Source organism: Gambusia affinis, linkage group LG18 (genome assembly GCF_019740435.1).
Source record: "Gambusia affinis linkage group LG18, SWU_Gaff_1.0, whole genome shotgun sequence".
In the NCBI taxonomy this organism is placed as follows: Eukaryota; Metazoa; Chordata; class Actinopteri; order Cyprinodontiformes; family Poeciliidae; genus Gambusia; species Gambusia affinis.
In genome coordinates, this window is record NC_057885.1 from 10,751,882 (window position 1) to 10,771,699 (window position 19,818).

The 19,818-nt window shown below is 41.8% G+C and overlaps 2 protein-coding genes across 4 annotated transcripts; one reads left to right on the forward strand and one right to left on the reverse strand.

The window, feature by feature from the left end:
* The first annotated feature begins 191 nt into the window (after nucleotides 1-191).
* Nucleotides 192-4,812, forward strand: oxa1l (OXA1L mitochondrial inner membrane protein). The gene is made up of 11 exons (XM_044097260.1): nucleotides 192-349; nucleotides 853-984; nucleotides 1,294-1,398; nucleotides 1,477-1,735; nucleotides 1,853-1,996; nucleotides 2,078-2,163; nucleotides 2,675-2,839; nucleotides 2,940-3,044; nucleotides 3,157-3,319; nucleotides 3,405-3,485; nucleotides 4,583-4,812. Exons 1-11 carry the CDS (start codon nucleotides 239-241, stop codon nucleotides 4,684-4,686), a joined length of 1,455 nt encoding a protein of 484 aa, XP_043953195.1. The 5' UTR covers nucleotides 192-238; the 3' UTR covers nucleotides 4,687-4,812.
* Nucleotides 4,813-18,627, reverse strand: slc7a7 (solute carrier family 7 member 7). Of its 3 annotated transcripts, XM_044097258.1 has the most exons (11): nucleotides 18,278-18,627; nucleotides 17,556-17,602; nucleotides 15,331-15,950; nucleotides 9,719-9,844; nucleotides 9,435-9,579; nucleotides 7,765-7,888; nucleotides 7,578-7,681; nucleotides 7,396-7,492; nucleotides 6,636-6,785; nucleotides 6,377-6,560; nucleotides 4,813-5,509 (listed from the first exon to the last, which is right to left on the reverse strand). In XM_044097258.1, exons 3-11 carry the CDS (start codon nucleotides 15,821-15,823, stop codon nucleotides 5,439-5,441), a joined length of 1,494 nt encoding a protein of 497 aa, XP_043953193.1. In that variant the 5' UTR covers nucleotides 15,824-15,950; nucleotides 17,556-17,602; nucleotides 18,278-18,627; the 3' UTR covers nucleotides 4,813-5,438. The 3 variants fall into 3 exon arrangements, with proteins under 3 accessions (XP_043953193.1, XP_043953192.1, XP_043953194.1); XM_044097257.1 differs by lacking the exon at nucleotides 17,556-17,602; XM_044097259.1 differs by lacking the exons at nucleotides 17,556-17,602; nucleotides 18,278-18,627 and adding an exon at nucleotides 17,433-17,454.
* Between the last annotated feature and the right edge of the window lie 1,191 nt (nucleotides 18,628-19,818).

The window sequence follows — 19,818 nt, forward strand, 5'->3', positions numbered from 1 at the left end:
AATTTGGAGAGGAACTTTCGTCCAGATCTTGTGTCCCAGTATAATTCAATGTGTAACAACTAGCTTAGACATTTCTTATTTCTATGATAAGTGAGGTTTCTAAAAAGTACGAATGTAGTCAAAATGGGTCATGTAATAATTTAAACACATTGCACATCTTAGGCAGGGAAAAACACGTTCGCGGTTGGAGCAGGATGTCCTTTCACACGCTCCGTAGTACTATCTCCTCCCTCCCAACATGGCTGCCTTCAGAAGCGGGGTGACACCGAGCTGCTTAGCAAGATGTTTCCTGAGACAGACTGGGAAACCGAGCCGGGGCAGTCACGTTCTTCCAAGCATTCAGAACCAAGTATGTTCTGTTCACAGTTCTGCTGGAAAAGTTCTGTTCCTGCTTCTAAAACAGAGGCAGAACCAGCAGCTTTCAGCGGCTAGCACGCTAGCCGGTTATCCTCCTCACTGCGTTATGAGTGTGACTTTGACAGAGTCTGCAGAGACGCCAATAGAAGTCGATTAAATGCTGCAAATAATGGATTTTCCACTTCGTTGTAGTTTAGTCGGTTGTTCCAAACTTCGTTGTTGGAAGGTTTATAAACCTTATTTAAATGATTTTATCGCCCCTTCAGTTTAGCTTCAGACATTATCTATAGAATTTCAGGTCAGAATAGCTTTGTTGACCAAAATAGTGAGCTCAAACCAGGAATTTGACTTCGGTTTAGCGTACAGACATAAAATATAAATGGATGTATGCATCTTCTTTTTAACTAAAATAAAACTATGTTCAGCTTCTATCAGAATTGTATGAAAACCTGCCTTCCATTTTGTGCTGAATCTCTCGTTTCTGTCCGAAATCAGCTGCTCCAGAGCTCCAGCCTGCACACGCTGTTCGGCTGCAGCAGTCCCTTCAGCAGGTCTCAGATCAGCTGCAGACACCGTGGAAAGTTCGTCTGGGTCAGCGCTGTGGCAGTCAGACAGAACAGCTCACAGGTCAGTTAACACATGTTTGTAAACTATTAAAAGCATATTAGTGGAATTGATTACTTCCATGTTTAATAAAGCTGTTGTTGTAAACGGCTTCAATAGTTAGAAAGTTTGAAACAGCTGGAACTGCAGCTAAGAGAGGCATCATGGAGTCTCCAGGTCTCCATAGCAACGACTAAAAAAAGTCTCACATTTGCATGTCGCCCTCTGTCCTGCTACATAAATTCATGATTGTTAATTTTTTATTCATATTTTAGTCTTCAAATTAACTCTGTTCAGTCACAGATAAGTTGAATTTCTGATGGTTTCCTCCAGATCCAGCCTGTCGATGGATCGACATCAGCTGCTGTCCTGCAGTCCTCTGCAGCATCCCTCCCTGCTGACCCGGCGCCCGCCCTCTCACAGACAGCCTCCCAACAGGTCACTGAATGATAAAGCAGCTCTCTCTTATCTTTCATCTGGTATTCCATCCTAACTCTTCATAACTCCCACCTCCAGATCCCAGCTGAAGGTGTTTCTGCGGCCGCCTCAGTAGCGGACGGCTCTGCCTCTCTGCCCGCCGACGCCTTGCCTGTTCTGGCGCAGCAGGCGGCCGACGCTGCTCCGGTCGTAGCAGACATCCTGCAGGCCGTGGCTGCAGAGCCCAGGCTGGCAGAGCTGGGCCTGGCCGGCTACACTCCGGTGGGTGTGATCCAGAGTCTCCTGGAGTTCTTCCACATGGATCTGGGCCTGCCCTGGTGGGGCGCTATCGTCCTCGGTGAGGAAAAGAACCTTTTATGAATCTTGAGTTCTGCTTTTAGAAAATTTAAGGTGCCTGTTCTGAAATTCTCATCCAACATTGTGTGGTTTGCTATTTACATGTTGTTGGTTCCAGGAACGGTTCTGGCCCGTTTGGCCATGTTTCCCGTCATAGTGAAAGGTCAGAGAGAAGCGGCCAAACTGAACAACGTCCTGCCCGAGATGACCAAGCTAACCGAGAAAATGAACGAGGCCAAGCAGAGCGGAAATAAATACGAATGTACGTCTCCTGCTGTACGCGCCGTCTTTCTGCTCTTCAGTCGTTTCTCTCATTCTAAGCTGCTGATTAATTGTTTTGCAGTCGCCAAGGCGTATTCTGATCTGAACCTGTTCCAGAAGAAACACGACGTGAACCCTCTGCGAGGCTTCCTGGTTCCTTTGGCCCAGGTCAGTTTGCCTGTTTAGGTGCATGAGGATTTATAGTTTAGTGTTTATGCCAACATGAACCTGCCTTGATATCCTGATTATATGTTGTTTAAGATTTCAGCCTGACATGGCAGGCTGGGTTAAGGACTGACTCATGGATCTTCCTGAAAGCTTAAATCATTATTGTTGAGGTTTAAAACCTAGTTTTTTCTATATATTGAGATGCAGACATGGATGATTTAAAATCGTCAAAACTTCATTATCTTATTGTTCATTTCTAATCTAATGTAAAAACAATCAAATTGTGATTTAAATACCTCAAGATTTCTAATCCTATTGAACACGCCACACTGCAAAAACACAAAATCTTAAGTATTTTCTGTCTAGTTTCTTGTGCAAATGCTTTTGTACACTGGAAATAAGACAAAACAAAACTACAAGTAGCCTTTCTGCAAGACATAGCAGCTTGCTTTGAGTCAGTAATTCCTTAATACTGATAAATAAAGTACTTAGTTGTGTTGATCTCCGATAGGCGCCAGTCTTCATCTCGTTCTTCATCGCTCTGAGGAAGATGGCGTATCTGCCGGTGCCCAGCTTACAGACGGGAGGCGTCCTCTGGTTCACTGACCTGAGTGCAGCTGATCCGTTTTACATCCTCCCCTTCGCTGTCACCGGAACCATGTTCTTCATCCTGGAGGTGAGATGAACCTTTTACCGCTCCTCGGATTCAGTTTTTCCTGACCTAACCACAGAATCAGAGCAACATTTTCTTAAAACTCTTGATTTAAACGCATCAGCTGGGAGCAGAGTCTGGTATCGACAACCCAAACCTGCGAACCATGAAGACCGTCTTCAGAATCATGCCTTTGATCATCCTCCCTCTCACCATCAACTTCCCCACGGTTGGTGTGGATTTACCCCAGAACACAACCCTGACACCCCAGGAAGCCATAAAACTCTGCTGCTTACCCTGTGTGTGTGTGTGTGTGTGTGTGTTAAACTCTCTGTTCCCAGGCAGTGTTCACCTACTGGCTCACCTCCAACTGCTTCTCCCTGGGTCAAGTGGCTCTGCTCAGGCATCCTGCAGTCAGACGGAGGCTCAACATCCCAGAGAGGGTCAAACACCCGGCCGCAGAGCTGCCTCAGAGCGACGGACTTATTGAGAGCATGAAGAAAGGTCAGTGCTGCAGAAATAAAGCGGTTGATGTTTAACTTGGGCAGCAGATTTGGTGAAGCGCCGCTTGGTTTCGTCTGGTCTCCAGGATGGAAGAACGCTCAGCTGGCTCACCAGCTGGAGGAGAGGGAGAGAAGGATAAAGAGTCATCTGGACATCGCAGCTAAAGGTCTGAGCTGCCTCGCTTCGGCACTTTCAAAACCAGCTTTCTGTGAAGGATTAAATTAACAAAAACGTTGGAGCTGCATGAAAAAAATATGAAAGACACACAAGGACGTGTTTTTCTCTTATTTCTTATCAATTTTTGATGAATTTTTACCCAAATATCGTTTAACTCAATAGAAAGAAAAAAAAAAATAGGTCAACATATTTGAAATTGTACACTTTTTCTTTAAAGGTAAATTAATCAAATAAAAAGTTGAATTTTCATAAGTAAACGAGTGTTTAACATCCTGAAGTTAAACTATAATCTATATTTTATTTAATGGGTCTGCAGGATTAAGCCACGCCTCCTGAGTCAAAGTGTAGCCTGTTCAGGATTGTGTGTGAAGATTATAGAACGTTATAAAAATAATCTTTGAAGTTATTCAAACAGTTGAAACCACAGTACTAATGTAAACTTTGCAGAAAATGGCTCCCTCTTGTGGTCAGTTTGACGTCCTACAGACAAGAGATGAACTTCTGGAGAATTTTGTTTTTCTTCAGTTACTAATATTTTTCATCTATTTTTCACTTTTCTCAAATTCAGGCGCCATTTTTTTCCATATACGTCCAAATTCTCAGCCCGGTACAAAGTGATTCATGGTCGGTATAAAGTATCTTTTAAAATTCGTTCTGCTTTTAGTGGTCAGTGTGACTGGAAAGCTCTACATATGTTCATTTAATTCACAGTTCTTGTACAATTCAAGTAAATTAAAGCAATAAGTTGAGTTTTAGCAAGAAGAATTTCAGGTGCAACATTCTGAAACCGCTTTAGAGCTGAGAAATCACAAAACAAAGTTGCACATTTCAGCTCCTTGATGAACTGATTTTCAGTCATTCTGGACTTGAAGATGGTGAATGATTCATTTGAAGATGTTATATTTATCAAATCCCAAGCAGAAATTTTACTTTTTGTTATTTTTTCTTATCTTTTGTCGTCTTTTTTTATTATTATTGAAGCATCCGAGGGATGCCTAACATGCTAAGAGATGGGAGTTTTTTCAAGGATGATGTAGTAGATGTTTTTCTCCAAGTGTTTCTAAACTTTTCTGTTTGGCCTTGCAGGTCCACTGAGGCAGACTTTTACCCATAATCCTCTGCAGCAGAGACCTCAAGGCGGTAAGCAGCAGGAAGTCAAAGCAAAGCCATGGAAGGACACGATTGGATGAATCCAGCTGTTTTATTTTGGCCCCCTGTAGAGAACTATGTACATATTTATAGAGAGAAGGGAGGGATGGAGTGTTGGGATGTGATTATGTATTCTAAGCAAATATAAATTCTGCTTTAAAACTTCACAATGTTTGATAATGTTTTATTGTGCTCACAAACAAATCTCTGCCTATTATATACAATCCTGAGTCGTTTAAAGTTTTAAAGTCATTTTTATTATAAATAGACTTTTCCAGCTGAACGTGATCAAACTCTACAGCTGTTATGTAAAAATAGCCCTTAGCAGACCTCACAGCTGACAATATAAAACATTTTCACAAACACAAAGTCACACTTTATTTAGTTTCTCTTCCTTCTGTGTGCAAATAACATTGAGGCTGTTTGTACGGTCAGCAGTGCTTTCAGTTTCAAAAATCCTAACTTAAAAACAAATTCATCAATAATTTGTAGCCTCTTAAGTAAAATCAAACATTTCCATGATTTCACACAAAACACTTGGTTTAGTTAAATGTTTTTTTGCTGAGGTGCTCAGGCACATGCAGACTTCTTCTGGAGTTCATGTCAATGCTCTTCCTGAAGTTTCCCCGGCCGCCATGAGAAACGAATTCCCAATAACTTGGAGATGCCTGACGAGGCAGAGCGCTGCGTCCAGCTCAGGCCCAGATCTTCGTCCTGCGGGGTCTTTCAGCAGCAGCAGCATCAGAGTTCAGACTCCGTCTTCCGTCTGTCAGGGTGTGGAAAGCAAACGTCTCTACTCTGATTTGTCGTCCATCTCAGTCAGAACCGAGTAGCACACTTTCTGAATCAGGATGCCACACTTAGCTGAAAGAAACACACAAGAGGAAGATTTAAGTTTACATCCATGTGGGAAGGTTTTGTCAGTAAAACAATTTAAATGAACTACAAATATGGCTGACAAGAAAATGATCCATTCAGAAAATTTTACCAGAGTATTAAGTGGAGAACTACTGGGCATAAATTTGATAAATGTGGCACATTAAATACGGGGAGTTGGGAAAACTAACACCACACATCAACCTGAACACACAGTAAAACACGGTGATGGCAGCAGCTTGATATGGGGATTCCTCAGCAGCCCAGAGTTAAAATATTTCCTCAATCCAAGAGGAAATATTGGTTGAGGCTGAAAATAAATTGTGTCTGTGACAAAGTTTCACTTCCATTTGGTCTAATAAACCTAAACAGAGAGGGAGAGGTAAAACGGAGCAGTTTAATTTAAGACATTATTGTGTGTTGGGATCCGGTCAAAGTCCAGACACAAATCCCTTCGAGAATCTGTAGTAAAACTGGAAAGTTGCTCTAGAGAACTACTTGCTGCTGAGACTTGGGAAAATGTAAAATAAAAAAATCAAAGATTTCTACCTCTACATGTACAACGTTGGTACAGACATGCCTCAACATATGTGCAGTGGTAATTTCATTGAGACACATTTCTACAAAGTGCTGAATCAGGTGGGATGAATATCTGTTTGGTTGAGATGGAGTTCCAGAAAATAAACTTTACCAAAAAATGTGCATAGATAAATGCTTGAGGTAATGGAATGACTCCTTTGCACCCCAACAGACTCACCAAGAAGACTGCAACCAATTCATGACAAAAACTTCCTGCAATCCTTTGATTTATGACTGAATTGTTCTTAATTCGAGGGAACCCTGGGTTTGCCTTACCGATGAAGCTGCGCAGCCACAGCGGCCTCTTGGTGGCCGGAGTGTAGCAGCACAGGAAGTAGACAGGAACTCCCGACAGGGCGATGCCGATGCCGATCAGGGAGTTGATGGTGTCGCTGTAGAGGGGCACCACCACCAGGAAGACGGTGAGGAGGCAGAAAATGATGGGGTAGATCAGGCTGAGCTGTGAGAGGGAAAGACGAGAGATGAAGACTTGAGTCTTTAAACTGAAACGACATCTGGACTGGGACTGATCTACCTTTAGCGGTCTCTCTCTGTCGGGTTGCTTCCAGCGAAGGTAGAGCTGCCCTAAGATAGACAAGCCAACAAAGAACCAGTAGCTGAAGCTGTAGTAGTTGATCAGCCTGAAGACGTCTTCCACGCACAGATAGATAAGAGCCATAAAGCCCTGAGGAAGAGAGAAATAAAACCTGATTACATCAGGAAACCCGTGATAAACAGATGCACCGATCTGATATTAATATTTGTATCTGTCCTGATATTGAAAACAATTCTAGGTGACAAGCCTGATCCATGAGGGCAGATCTACTCAGTATAATTCTATGCTTTGTGCTCTGAGCAACGTCAAGCTTTATTATATTTATAATGCCTAATTGCTCTTTCTAAACTATTTGAAAGAAGGTTCGTTGCTGTTCATATATACAAGTTTGACCAAAGTAGTCAACCTGTTTCAATTTCTTTATTATCTAATTTACACCACAACTCCTAAGTTGTGTTGTTTTTATATATTTGACCAAACTTGTGAAGCTGCTGGTGTATTTAAGAGTGCTGTGCAGGTGCAGAGTTATCAAATACATTTGGAATTCAGAACATTTATGTATGAGTTCCTAAAAACCAAAGTTTTAAACCAATTCAACACTGTTTTTCTGCATTGGATTGGTCAAATCTCAGATATCAGACACCTCTACCAATATTGGTATCTGAAATGAAAAAAGTGGATCGGTGCATCCCTAGTGATGAATTTAAGATTAGGTTCCAAGTTCTTGTAGATGACTGACGTTGAAGAGGAGGGCAGGAATGGGAGTGTAGCGATGGACGTGGATCATGCACAGGAAGTCAGGCAGGTGTCCCTCTCTGGAGCCCACGAAGAACAACCTGTTCATGAAAAGAAACAGAAAGTTGGTTAGTATGGGTTTGCTTCACGACTCCTACTGAGGTTCTGTTGATCTGAACGCCTCACCTGGAGGCCGCCACGATGGAGGCGTTCAGCCCGCCGAAGCAGGAGAGAGCCACCGCTAGAGGAATGGTCCAGTTCATCACGCCAAACACCTGGTCTGCAAAGGTCTGCAGCGAAACAACAGCGGCTTTTAAACCACAATCCCTCCGTCACGAAGGTCAAGACTTACTGAAAACATCCAGGAACTCACCACGGCGACGGCATCGCTGTCTAAGATGGCGTTGATGGGGAGGACGGTATAGTAAGCCACGTTGGTCAGGATGTAGATCACCGTCACGATGGGCATGGAGATGGCGATGGCCAGGGGAAGATTCCTGCAGTTCACAGAGACGACCAGCAGGGGGAAACAAAGCAGAAGAGATGCACAACAAGTTCAGCTGAGAGAGAGAGACAGAGGAATTGAGATGAGGATGTTTGACACCTAATCTGCCTGGGAACCCTGAGAGTCTGGAGATCTAGACGTAATCAGGCTGGCCTTTGTTCGAATTAAAGCAACGACTCTCTTGTAATAGGTTTCTTTGAATTTGATTTAAAAGCCTTGCTCTTCTTCACAAATGTTAAACAAACCAGAGGAAAAGATTTAGACTAAACAGCATCAGAGCAGAACAAAGAACTATCAACAAGGCACTAAAATCAATGCATTGAGGACCTTATGAGAGAAACAAAGGTAAAAACAATATGTTGAAGGATTAGTATCAGGAGGTATTGATTTGAATTTTTAAATTAGATTTACTGATTATATGTGACTTTCTTTACTCAGTCAATAATTTAAAAATGTGCTGATTTAGACTAAGAAGTTAACTCCTCCTGAGTTCACGCAGCCTTACTCCATGTCAAATCAGCCACCAGCACGACTTCCAACACAACGACGGAAGGTAAAACCTGAAATTCCCATTTCTCTGAAACGCTCCACAGATCAAAGCTTTTTTGATGTTATTAAGAAACTCAATTAATCTGATTTCAGAGAACAGTCTGAGAGTGATCAGTTTAGTAGTTAGCTAATCAGAATTTTAAGATGAAATTTTTGGTTTTGATACAGCTGAAAGATGAATGTGGAGGATTAAAATATTAATCTGAGGGTTTTAATAATTTATTTAAGCTGCTGGTTTTTTTTCCAGGGTTAAAAATCACACAAAGCATAACAAAGTGATTGTAAAAAGTAGGTATAAAACTTGATATTTACTGTGGACTTCTTCCATTTACACATTACATAAGATATGTATGAACACACCCCTGCTAAAATTGTATTTTCTGGCCAAAACAGTCACCCTGAGATAAAAGAAATTGATCAGGATGTTCAGGAAAAACCGAAGAACTACGAAGGCTCTAGTCTGTCATAAACTGGAAACTGTTGGAACAGCAGTGTGACTCTCCACAGTAAAGAAATTAAATGTCATAGACTGAAGAAGCACTGCACCAACTATCAAGCACGGCGGTGGCAGCATCATGCTTTGGTGTGATTTTGCTGCAACAGTAACTGGTGCAGTGCACAGCATGACCAACTCGGAGGACAACCTCCACATTCCTGGATTCCCACCTCAAATAATCAGCTTGTCAGTTGAAATATTGACACTATTGGCTTTTCCAGCAGGAAAATTATTTGAAATATCATCAAAACTGGTTGTGACATGGATAAGGTCCTGATCTAAACCTGATTGAATCAGCTATGTTTATTAGGGTGAGTCCAATCTTATCTAGACTGACTCTGGTAGTTCTGTCAGGAGGAGGCCTCAACACTTCTGTAAAGGCTGATTGTTTTTTGTATGATGAACTATTTGGGGTGCTACAGAGAGGCTTATCACTGTAAATCAAATAAAGGGCCTCCCCAGCCCTATAGGTCGTTGTTCCTGGCCTGCCCACCTCTCTGGGTTTTTGATCTCCTCTGTGACGAAGTTAAGCGTGTCCCATCCGGAGTAGGAGAACAGAGCGGAGTACAGAGCCAGAGCGATGTGTCCTGGGTCCTGAGAGGAGCCGTCAAACATGCCGTCAAAGTTCTGGGTGTAACCTGGAAAAATGAAAATACATAAAAGCAAAAACACTTTCAGTAATCATTAATCTGTTTTTAATGAGAAAACAGCAGAATATTCTGCCACATCATCTAATCATTGACGTTTATTGTCGGCTCGGCGACTCGCTGAGCTGACCTTGTCCGATCTTCACCAGGCCGGTGATGATGACGGCGATGAGGGCGATGACCTTGGCGTAGGTGAAGAAGTCCTGCACCCTGGTGCCCCACTTCACGTAGGCGCAGTTCACGAAGGTCAGCAGACCTGCGAGGGGAGCAGCCAACCAGTCAGTCAGAGAGGAGAGTCGGTGGAGACGTGTGGTCTGTAAACTCCAGCGTGCGCCAGAATGTTTCCGTGTGGCTGATCTAAGGAAACGCTGCTGCTGACTCAAGCGGAGCGGCCTGTTGTTTGTCAGGCGAGGAAACAGCTGAGAGCAGCACATACAGGCGGACGCTCACACACTGAGACACACACACGCACACACACACACACACACACACATGCAGGTACAGCGTCTTGCCCGTGGATTCAGGCCCTTAAATCTTCTCACGTTCTGTCACACCTCTGCCACAAACTGCAGTGGATTTAGCTGGGATTTGAAGTGTAGGACTGATGCAGGGTTTTACATTTTGTTCCATATAAGGGGAACATCTGAAAAGTGCGGCTTGAATTTGAATTCAAGAAGACATACGCTGAGTCAGCTTGAATTGAAAGCATCTGTGAACCTCATGATTACAGATGGATGTAGATCTGGACTTTGACTGGGCCACTAATAAATGTACATACTTTGATCTAAACAAATCTTCTGCTCTATCTTTAGGCTGTTTCTGCCCAAGTCGTAAGTCTTTCTGTAGCTTGCAGCAGTTAAACGTCTGGTATTATACATATTCTCCTTAACTCTACCCAGCTTCCCCGTCACGGCAGAAAAAAAAAAAAGCATTCCTATTGCATAATGCTGCCACCACTGTGCATCACCCTGGGGTTTTTTCTGTTCAGAAGGAAACTGTCATCCACACATAATGAATGAGTCACACACAGAACAGAAAGTTTCCTTTTGCTAACATCTGACCAGAGCATCTTTGTCACATTTTAGCTACTTCCCCAACATGGTTTGGGCCAAACAGAAAACTAAATTCAGCTTTCTTTGAACATCAGCTTTCTTCCATGAAAGCCAGATTTGTGGATGCCACAGCTATTTGATTTGATTTGATTTGATTTGATTTGATTTGATTTGATTTTGATAAACATGTTTTGCTCGGACAGCAGTTGTGCCAAACTCCTCAACTTTTTCACTTAATGAATTCAACATTTTCTCTTTGTGAGATGTTGATGCCGTTTCATTAATGTTCCCTAACAAACATCCAAGGCTTTCCAAGAATTATACTGAGAATAAACTAAAACTCACATCACAGTGTGTTGAATGTTGAACAACATGACAAAATGTGACGAGATTCAACGGGATTGGATACTGTTGCAAAGGCAGGTTTCAAAAGGTTGAGAGGGAGATTTGTAATCCCAAACTGACCTCCTGTGTTTACGCTTCAGCTCAGTATTTAAATTTGTAACTATTTACGCTCCTATCAAACCAGCGATAGAAGAAAACTGATTTCAGCTGCTTTCCTTTGACATGTTGTCTTCCTTCACCTTGAGCAGCGTCACAGTGTTTGTCTTCTTATCAGCAGCTGATCCATAAAGACAGAAACTTGAAGATTTCCACATAGTTGCACTTTTTTACAAATGTACTTTTTTTTTTATCTCACTCCCTCTCCAGAAGGGAGTATTAGTTGTTGTGTGCAAGTTTTATGAATGCTGATAGAATAAGTTGCCCTCCAAAGCAGCTGACAGAGCAGGTTGAGTCTTAGCATTTTCACTTTTCACACTTCAGCGGTTGTGTAAAAATGTCTTTGGAAGAGTCTGAGACGTCGTTTAATTATGGGTGTCTCTAGTTTAACAGACTTATTGGGGAAAATGTTGTCTTTTAAACACTTAGAGGATCACAACAGGTCTGAGATCAACAGGAAGTCTATTCAAACGCAATAAAACCAACAAGCATCACATATTTGTGAGTTAGTTTTAAGTGTGTGCTTAAAAGTCAGAATCCTGAAAACGTTGTAGAGACCTGATATTTAGAAAAAAGTTCCAAAACAGTCAGATATAAACTAAATAAAATGAACATGAATAAAATATTATTTCTTCAGTTTGATTAAATTGCTTAAAAAGGTTTCGAATAAATCAATATTTCACTTTCTAGACATCTGATGTAGGACTGCAACTAAAGATTATCTCAATAATCAAAAATTCAGTTGATTATCCCGATGATTAATCGATTAATCTAGAAACATTCTGGTTTATTATACAGATTTTTCTTAAGCTTTTATTATACAATATTAGAAATACGTTAACAAATACAAATAAACATTTATTTAACAAAATACAACAGCATCCCTCTAGTGAATGCTAATTTGGGCGGATCTGGAGATTATTTTTTGCATCATCTAATTAATAATTTTGGACAGCAAAAGCTGCATAATATGAGACGTTTTTTTTGTTACATAATTTGAATCAGGTGAAGCTAAAACAACTCGAGAAGTTCTGGATGGAGCATCTTTACAAACAGAGTTTTTATTTGACCTTAAATGTAAAATGATTTTGTACAGGTTTGGCTTAGTGTCTGATCTGAGTGTGCTGTTCTTTAAGCAAATGTCCTTTTCTTCTTACTCTAGTTAATTAATTCAATTGCTGAGTTAATTATTTCACTAATCGATTCATCACGATTAATCGTTTCCGTCCTAATGGGATGCAACTTTGAGATCCAAGCCACTGCCATGTCTTGGTGCTGAAGGCCCTGACGTCGGCCCTCTGTCTGATATGAAAAGACCTTCAGATTATTGGATTCAGGTGACTCAGTTCCCAGCAAGCAGAAGCCGCAGAAAAGGATTCAAGGCCAAGTGAAGGGGAGTCGTGTGGCGGCGGACGGAGGAGCTTCCCACAAGTATCCAAGGAGACGGGTGAAACTGAGATACGGACAGAAAGCAACTCTATAGAAAGCATCAACACATTCTCCCTCTGCTCAGAGACTCTGCTCTCACTTTCTCATGTTTCCCTGTAAACCCTCCTTATGTGTTAATCACGCATATTCACTCATATAAAAGCTTAGGGAACTAATGTTGGTCAGGAGTTTTGCAAGAGTTTTCTGTTAGGGGGATTTTGATATTGCATTTTGAGGCTGGGCTTCTCTTTTCGGATGTGAAGGAAGGATATTTTTCTTAGGATGTACTTTTGTTTTGGAAATGCAAACCTGTAACTGCTTTTTGCTTGAATAAATCTTCCTTCATTTTTCCTTGTTTTACCACAAATCCTTGCATCTGAGAGGTTTTTTTTTTTTGGTAAGTGTCCTGCAATTTATAATACAAGTTTCTGCTTCCTGGGTAATTTCTAAAGAGCACTTGATGAGGTTTTACAGTGATTTAGTTTGCCCCCTGTGGGTTTAAAGTGGTGTGACTGCAGAGAGACAGTCAGAAAACTCCTAAATAATTAGATATAAATGTCACTTTATGTGTAGTTATAAAGTGACCTTTATAATTGGAGGCCTTTTAAGGCCTCTTGTCACTTTAAATCTAAATGAGCTGCTGCTGGCCATGAACCTCCACTTCAATGTTTACACTGGCACGTAAAAATGCGCAATTATACAACCGTACATCTATGAAAAGCAGAAGTTGAGCCTCCTGGGGAACCAAGAGTGCTCAGTGGTTTCTGAATGCTAAGTCAACAACATCAAAAACAAAGCTTCTTTTTTTTCCAGCAGCCATTGTACGGCAGATACAGCGGTAAAACCAGCTGACCAAACATACTGGAGCTCAATGTAGGTTGCTAGGTGACAAGCTGGGCTTCGCTGGGGTTGCTAGGTAACAGCACATTGCCAGTCGAAAGTCGCTTCACAATCGGCTGGTTTTTGAAACGACTCATTTTTCAGACGTAAAAAAAACATCAATTTATAGACTAGGTGGTTTTTTTAAACACTTGGAATATTTTTAGAATCAGTTGAGACCCAAATAGAAGTATGGCCCTCCTTTAATGGCACTTGACCAGCCTCACACTTCTTAACCCAGTTTCAATAGTTTCAGCAATCTCCTTAGATATGTTTTTTATTTTTTATTTATTTAATTTTTTTTTTTTGCATGGCTGCAGATTATCACCTTTTCCATGGTTACAGTATCCGTCTTCCAACATGACTGTTTAAGAATTGAGAAACACTTAACTGAATCAGTTAGGGTTAAATATAATTTGCTGCCAGCAGAAACAGTAATTATCCAATGGGAGGCCCATCTGTGTTTGCTTAGTTAAATCTCGGTAAGGAGCTTTCTAAACCCAGTCGCTAAAGGAAAAACAAAATGTTTTAGGCTAACTGGAGAAGACTGAATAGATTTCATCTACCTGATTCAAAGTGTCTAAGTTTTAGCAAGTTGGAAACATCAATTACTCATCATCAATAGATCCAGATTACAGTGTTTGTAAAAGATAGTGTGGAGTTAAATTAGGACTGAGAATCATCCGTTTTATAACAGATTAAGTTGTCTTTGACAGAACGAGGTGATACAGCTGATCTATGGAACCCACAATCAGCTGCATAAGTCAAAATGATTTCCACCTTAAATGTGACCTAAATCCTGTACAAGTCAAATAAAAAATAAACAAAACTATCTGCAACTTTAAGCTAATCCTTTACTGAAGGAATCATTAGTAAACATTCATGTAGCTGCGTCTTAATAATACTGTCGTACAAGTACAGCTGAACATTTATCATCAGCCAGAGTTACTATGTGTGTAGGCTGAATATTAAAATTAACCACTAAGTTTAATTTTAAAGAAAATGCTAGATTTACAACTGCTTTTGTTTTTCCCGTTGAATTCTACGAGTTATGCGTCACACTAAAGGTGTTTTTAAAAGTATTTTTTTTTATTACAGGCTGATCATAAAACCTGGCATTTAACCAGGGGTGTGAAAACTTTGTGGATGTCCAGAGTTGATCATGTTGTTTTCAGTGGAACCAACAGGAAGTGGGTTTTTATGGTTTGCTGATGTGCTGAGCTGTCAGCTGCCTGTTAGCCTCTCAGGTCAGAGTCTCCCTGCAGCGAGGACTTTACCTCCCCGCTATCAGCTCCGCCTTTAAGTGCTGCTTATCGCTGAATGGACCATGCGTGTGTGTGTGTGTGTTTGTTAATGCATTCCTTCCAGGTAAGAAGGAGTAATCCTGACAACTATTGAGCACAACGTGAGCGCATTTTATCTTGAATCCAAGGTCTTATCTGTGAGGCAATGTTTTAATAAGCATTATTAAAACATTGAGTCCAGTTCCCTCTCTACTAATCCTCCCAGGTGAGCAGTTCGATGAGTTATTGATTATTTTATTAACTGTTTGGCTCTAGTTACCTGAACAAGCATCTATGAGGAACCTCGCTGTGTTTCCGACTCAGTTAAAAAGGCCCACCTGTAAACGCGGTTTCTAAATTTCTTAAATTGAGTAAAATAACTTTTCCCCCGGTTGGTTACTCCTGACTGAGGTTTCAGGGTGGCTCAGTTCCCCTTTTCATCTGAGCTCAGCAATTAATTCTGCTCCAGACTTGCTGACTGCAGCCATGGTGTCACCATCTTTCACTTCTCCACTCCCTAAAGCTCACATGATTTCTCTCCAAATGTGCAACCGCGGTAATAAAATCCACACTTTTTTCTCCTACTTGCGTCTACTTACATATACAAGCGGCAGCCAGGAGCCTGTTGGCCAAGTATGGCGCGATACAGGTGGGGAAGATGGGCTGCACCATGTAGTTGGAGAACGTGATGGCGATCACGGCCTGGCTGGTCGGCTCGATGATCAGCAGGGACGTCCACAGACGGATGAAGGCCAGGAACCCACCAAAGGCCTCCAGGATGTAGGCGTAGGAGGCCCCCGATTTGGTGATGGTGGTCCCCAGCTCGGCGTAGCACAGGGCCCCGAAGACGGAGAAGATCCCACCGATGGTCCACACCACCAGGGAGAGGCCGTAGGAGGCGCTGTGGATGAGGACGCCCTTGGGCGAGACGAAGATCCCCGAGCCGATCATGTTCCCCACGATGAGGCAGACCCCGTTCAGGAGGGAGATCTCCTTCTTCAGCTTCATGGACTCCTCGGAGCTCTCAGATTTAGCAGACGTTGGGCCCCCGTTGGTCCCTTCCGCCGTGGGAGATGGGGTGTAGGACGCCATTGTTCAAGTTCAAGTTAGCAGTTTTTCAGGTTGGTGTTGGAGTCCCAGACGTAACTTTTTTTTTGCCCAAAAATGGGGTTGATGATGAAATTACTCCCCTCGGTTATCTTCGTTTATCTCCCGCCATCTGTGAAGGAAACACACAAGAAGGTATCAGTGAGGCTGCAACCATGGAAACTGATTCCCGGCAACAAAAACACCCAACAAACTCTAAAAGGCCAGCCAAATAAAAACATATTTCCCACACCTGGGACGGCAAACGAAGAACAAACATACATGAAAACATATTACACCACCGCTGAGGACACTGCTGGATTGGAGAGCAGTTTTGTGGATTGGAGAGCCATTAGGGGCCCGCTGCAAATGGCCTTTTAAGGTTGAGTGTATTTACAGAGAGACAGGGAGGGGAAGCAAACACGCTCCTCGATGGTAACCAAAAGCTGAGGAAGGAAAACTGACCAAGACGCTGGTTTGAGCCTCAGAGCCGCCCACGCACTGAGAGTATCAGCACAGGGGATACAGGTCACATGATTTCCAAAGTTCATCATCCTCAGCAGGCAAAGTCTGATGATGATAATGATGATGAGGCAGACATCGCAAGAAGCAAATCCTTTCACATTTCTGATTGGGTAATCAGCTCTGACCTCCAACAAGTGATTAGCTTTATAGGTTTGATTGGTGAAAGAAGTGAAAGAAATGGGGTAATCACATTTGCATGCAGCCTTTGTGTGACCAACATGAAGAACAATGTGGCATGGAAAACTAACACTTCACTGTACCCAGAAAACACCATCCCCACTGTGAGACACGGTGGAGGCAGCATTATCCTGTGGTGATGCTTTTCTTCTGTAGGGACACAGAAGCTCTGCAAAGCTCCTTCATCCCAATGGATGAAGATAAATATAGGGCAAGCGCTGAAAAAAAATCCTGTTAGAAGCTGCACAGATTTGAGTCTGGAGCTTCCAGCAGGTCAGTGACCCCCTAACACAAAACCAGAGCAACAAGGGAATGGCTTACATCAAAGCATATCCATGTGGTACAATGATTCAGTCAGCCTAGATCTAAATCCCACTGAGAATCATTGGCAACACTTGAAAATAGTCATTTACAGATGCTCTTCGTTCAATCGTTAACTCAGCTTAAGACGTTTTGCAAAGAATAAAAGGCAAAAATGTGAGTGTCTAGATTTGCAGAGCTGGTAGAGACGTATAACGACATGCAGTGCCAGGTGGTTCCACAAAGTGTTGACACAGACTCAGATCAGGTTTTATTGTAAGTTTCGAAAACATCATTTTCCTTCCACGTCACAATCAAGTGGTTTTGCTGGTCTAGCTCATAAAACCCCATTAGAATACATTCAAGTTTGCAGCTACAAAGTGATAAAATTTGGAAACATCAACATGTTCGTAGGATGCTACATGTCTGGAATTGGATCACTTCTTATCCACATTTTAGCCTTTATTTCCTCTTGGTGAAAAGAAGCAAGGCAAAAAAGGATATAAAAACAGAGTCTCTCAAATGGACAGATTAAGGTTTAAAGATTCATTCAAATACAATAAACATAAAATAAGAAAATTATTTGACCAGACACTGAAGAGGGTAATCAGACCTGATTTGAGCGTTGTCAATGACAGGATATCTTACTCGACACCAGAAACTGGGAGTGAAAATGAAAAGCAGCTGAAAGAGAATCTCAGAAGGAGACAGTAAAAGCCTTGGACGTCTCAGATACCTGGAGGGAGCAGCAGACCAGCACCACGTGGCTTCATGAAGGAGTCTCTGCGAAGAAGGACAGTGCACTGAGTGCCCGTTCATGTGCCAAAGACACAGAGAGGTGAGGCTCTTACAGAAACAGAGAGCAAGGTCCAAAAGCTGCTGATAAGTACGCGAAGGTTACATCCTGAAGCCAGAATAATTCCTCTTCACTCAACCAGTCATCAGCAAATCAAAAACAAAGCATACTGACATTATGTTATTATCCATCCATCCATTCATTCATTCATTCATTTTCTAATACCCTTGTCCCTAGTGGGGTCAGGATGGGTGTTGGTGTCTATCTCCAGCTAATGTTCCAGGTGGGGGTACACCCTGGACAGGTCGCCAGTCTGTCGCAATTATGTTATAATTATCCCTTTATTTCCTACATGGCAGCTCAACAGTGGCAGATGGACCTGAGGTAGCAACACAACCCCTGGTTGTCTGAATCCAACAAATCTGCACATCTCGTCTTACACCTTGAAAACAACACAAATCCAAAACACAATCCCTACAATTCTCAGCAACACATGCAGAAACCAATCAAACATGTGTGCAATGACACTATGAGTTAATAAATGATGGGCTAAATGGAGCCAGTGCTGTGCTCTACTATCCTCTATTAGCTTCTCCTGTTTGGATCATTAGGGAAAAGGTTCAATATGTCAGAATACAGGCAGCTGTTAGAGGAAGACTCACCTTGTGCCTTTAGGACCAGTCCTGCTGATGTCCTGGAGGCTGGGGTAGCAGCGTTTCTACAAATGAGGTGAAGTCCTGTTTCTGTTCAGTAATGGGAGCCAGCTTGAGATATCATTGTTCCTCCTCAGTGTTACAGTCAATAATAAGCCCCCCTCCTGTGTGTTCCTCCTCTCTTCTGCCTTTGTGCTGCTGTTTCCTCTTGTTTTGACTCTGCTCACAGCCGCTCCTCTGCCCAGCTGATGATGCACTTGGGGCTTTTATTTGCACTTCTGCTTTCTGACGCGTTAGCAGGAGGAAAACTGAGACAGTGTGTCTTCTTCCAGTGAGTTTCGGGTCGGACATTAAAAGGCCTGCAATGAGATAATTATTATTTAATACAAGTGTCTTAATTAAAATAAATGAGGAAACATATTAACGAAAGCCAAGCAAGGTCCTAGGTTAAGTGAACGACTGATACACCCAGGCGGGGTCCCTTTAATAATGACGTCCTGAGATTTAAAACAAAAAAAGATTTAAGAAACTATTGGAGACGTTTCTAACGCAGACATCTTAGAAATGACTATAGAAAGAGAAACCTACCGTAGAAAGTCTAAAATAGCCCTATTATTAGCTAAACTTATGTTAAGTACTGGACAGTAGGCCTATACGAAAACGTCAAAAACCAGAATATAAGCCTCAAAATATGTATTCTTTAATCTGGGTTCATAAAAATAACACAATTCAAAAGTTATGTTTTTACCCACTGACAGTACGTTTTATGACGTAGCCAAAGTGGCGTCACGTTTTACTCAAACTTTTCTCTGTTTTAGCAAGACCAAAATAGTTGGTGTACTATGGCTCCCTCTTGTGGCTTTAAAGTGAAGCTGAATAACTTGATGCTGCGTCTAGTTCTTTTGGTAATAGTGTAGATACAGAATAATTATTTTATTTTCTAACATAACATGGTGTTCATTGCCTTTAGCTTGTATGGCTAACAACAGTTCATGTTGTTGTTGGACGTTAGTGGTTTTGAATCCAAACATAGAGAATGGTGATGTTGGCTTTGATGTTATTCTCACATCACCTAACTTCAAACAGATAATAGGAAAAGTCTTCCTGGGGCATGACTTCAATTAATGCTGAAAGTTTGCCAATATTTTTCAACTTCACTCTTGAGAACCTTTGAAGCAAAAATCAAGATCAATCAAGCTGAAGTAGTTCCTCTTTGTCGATAATGTGTAACCCTTTTCTTGTTTATAATAGTATGCAGTAGTACTAAGTACTAAAATTTGCTACAACATTTGCAGCTTCATTTTTTTCTCAATAAATAAAGCACTCACCATCTTCTTTATCTGTAACTGATCTGGGCACGTGCTCATGTCTTGCTTGAATGGCAGCTTTAATTACTGTAATCAAATGAATTAGAGGCCAATGAAGAGATAGCAGCCACTTAGTCTTCTAAACTGGTGTTGATTCATCATTTATGGGCTCTAGATGTGTCCTTAAAGACCTTTAATAAGTTTTTACAGTGAATGGCCATAGGCCGGTGATTAATGTGTGCT

What these genes read in the sequence shown, in the direction of transcription:
- oxa1l (XM_044097260.1), top strand. Translation starts at nt 239, where the DNA reads ATGGCTGCCTTCAGAAGCGGGGTGACACCGAGCTGCTTAGCAAGATGT. An exon ending in TCAGACAGAACAGCTCACAG is followed by an intron (nt 985 to 1,293) that starts GTCAGTTAACAC and finishes GGTTTCCTCCAG; the next exon opens with ATCCAGCCTGTCGATGGATC. An exon ending in TCTGGACATCGCAGCTAAAG is followed by an intron (nt 3,486 to 4,582) that starts GTCTGAGCTGCC and finishes TTGGCCTTGCAG; the next exon opens with GTCCACTGAGGCAGACTTTT.
- slc7a7 (XM_044097257.1), bottom strand. Translation starts at nt 15,823, where the DNA reads ATGGCGTCCTACACCCCATCTCCCACGGCGGAAGGGACCAACGGGGGC. An exon ending in CCTGGTGAAGATCGGACAAG is followed by an intron (nt 9,580 to 9,718) that starts GTCAGCTCAGCG and finishes TCATTTTTCCAG; the next exon opens with GTTACACCCAGAACTTTGAC. An exon ending in GAGATCAAAAACCCAGAGAG is followed by an intron (nt 7,889 to 9,434) that starts GTGGGCAGGCCA and finishes TGTGAACTGCAG; the next exon opens with GAATCTTCCCCTGGCCATCG.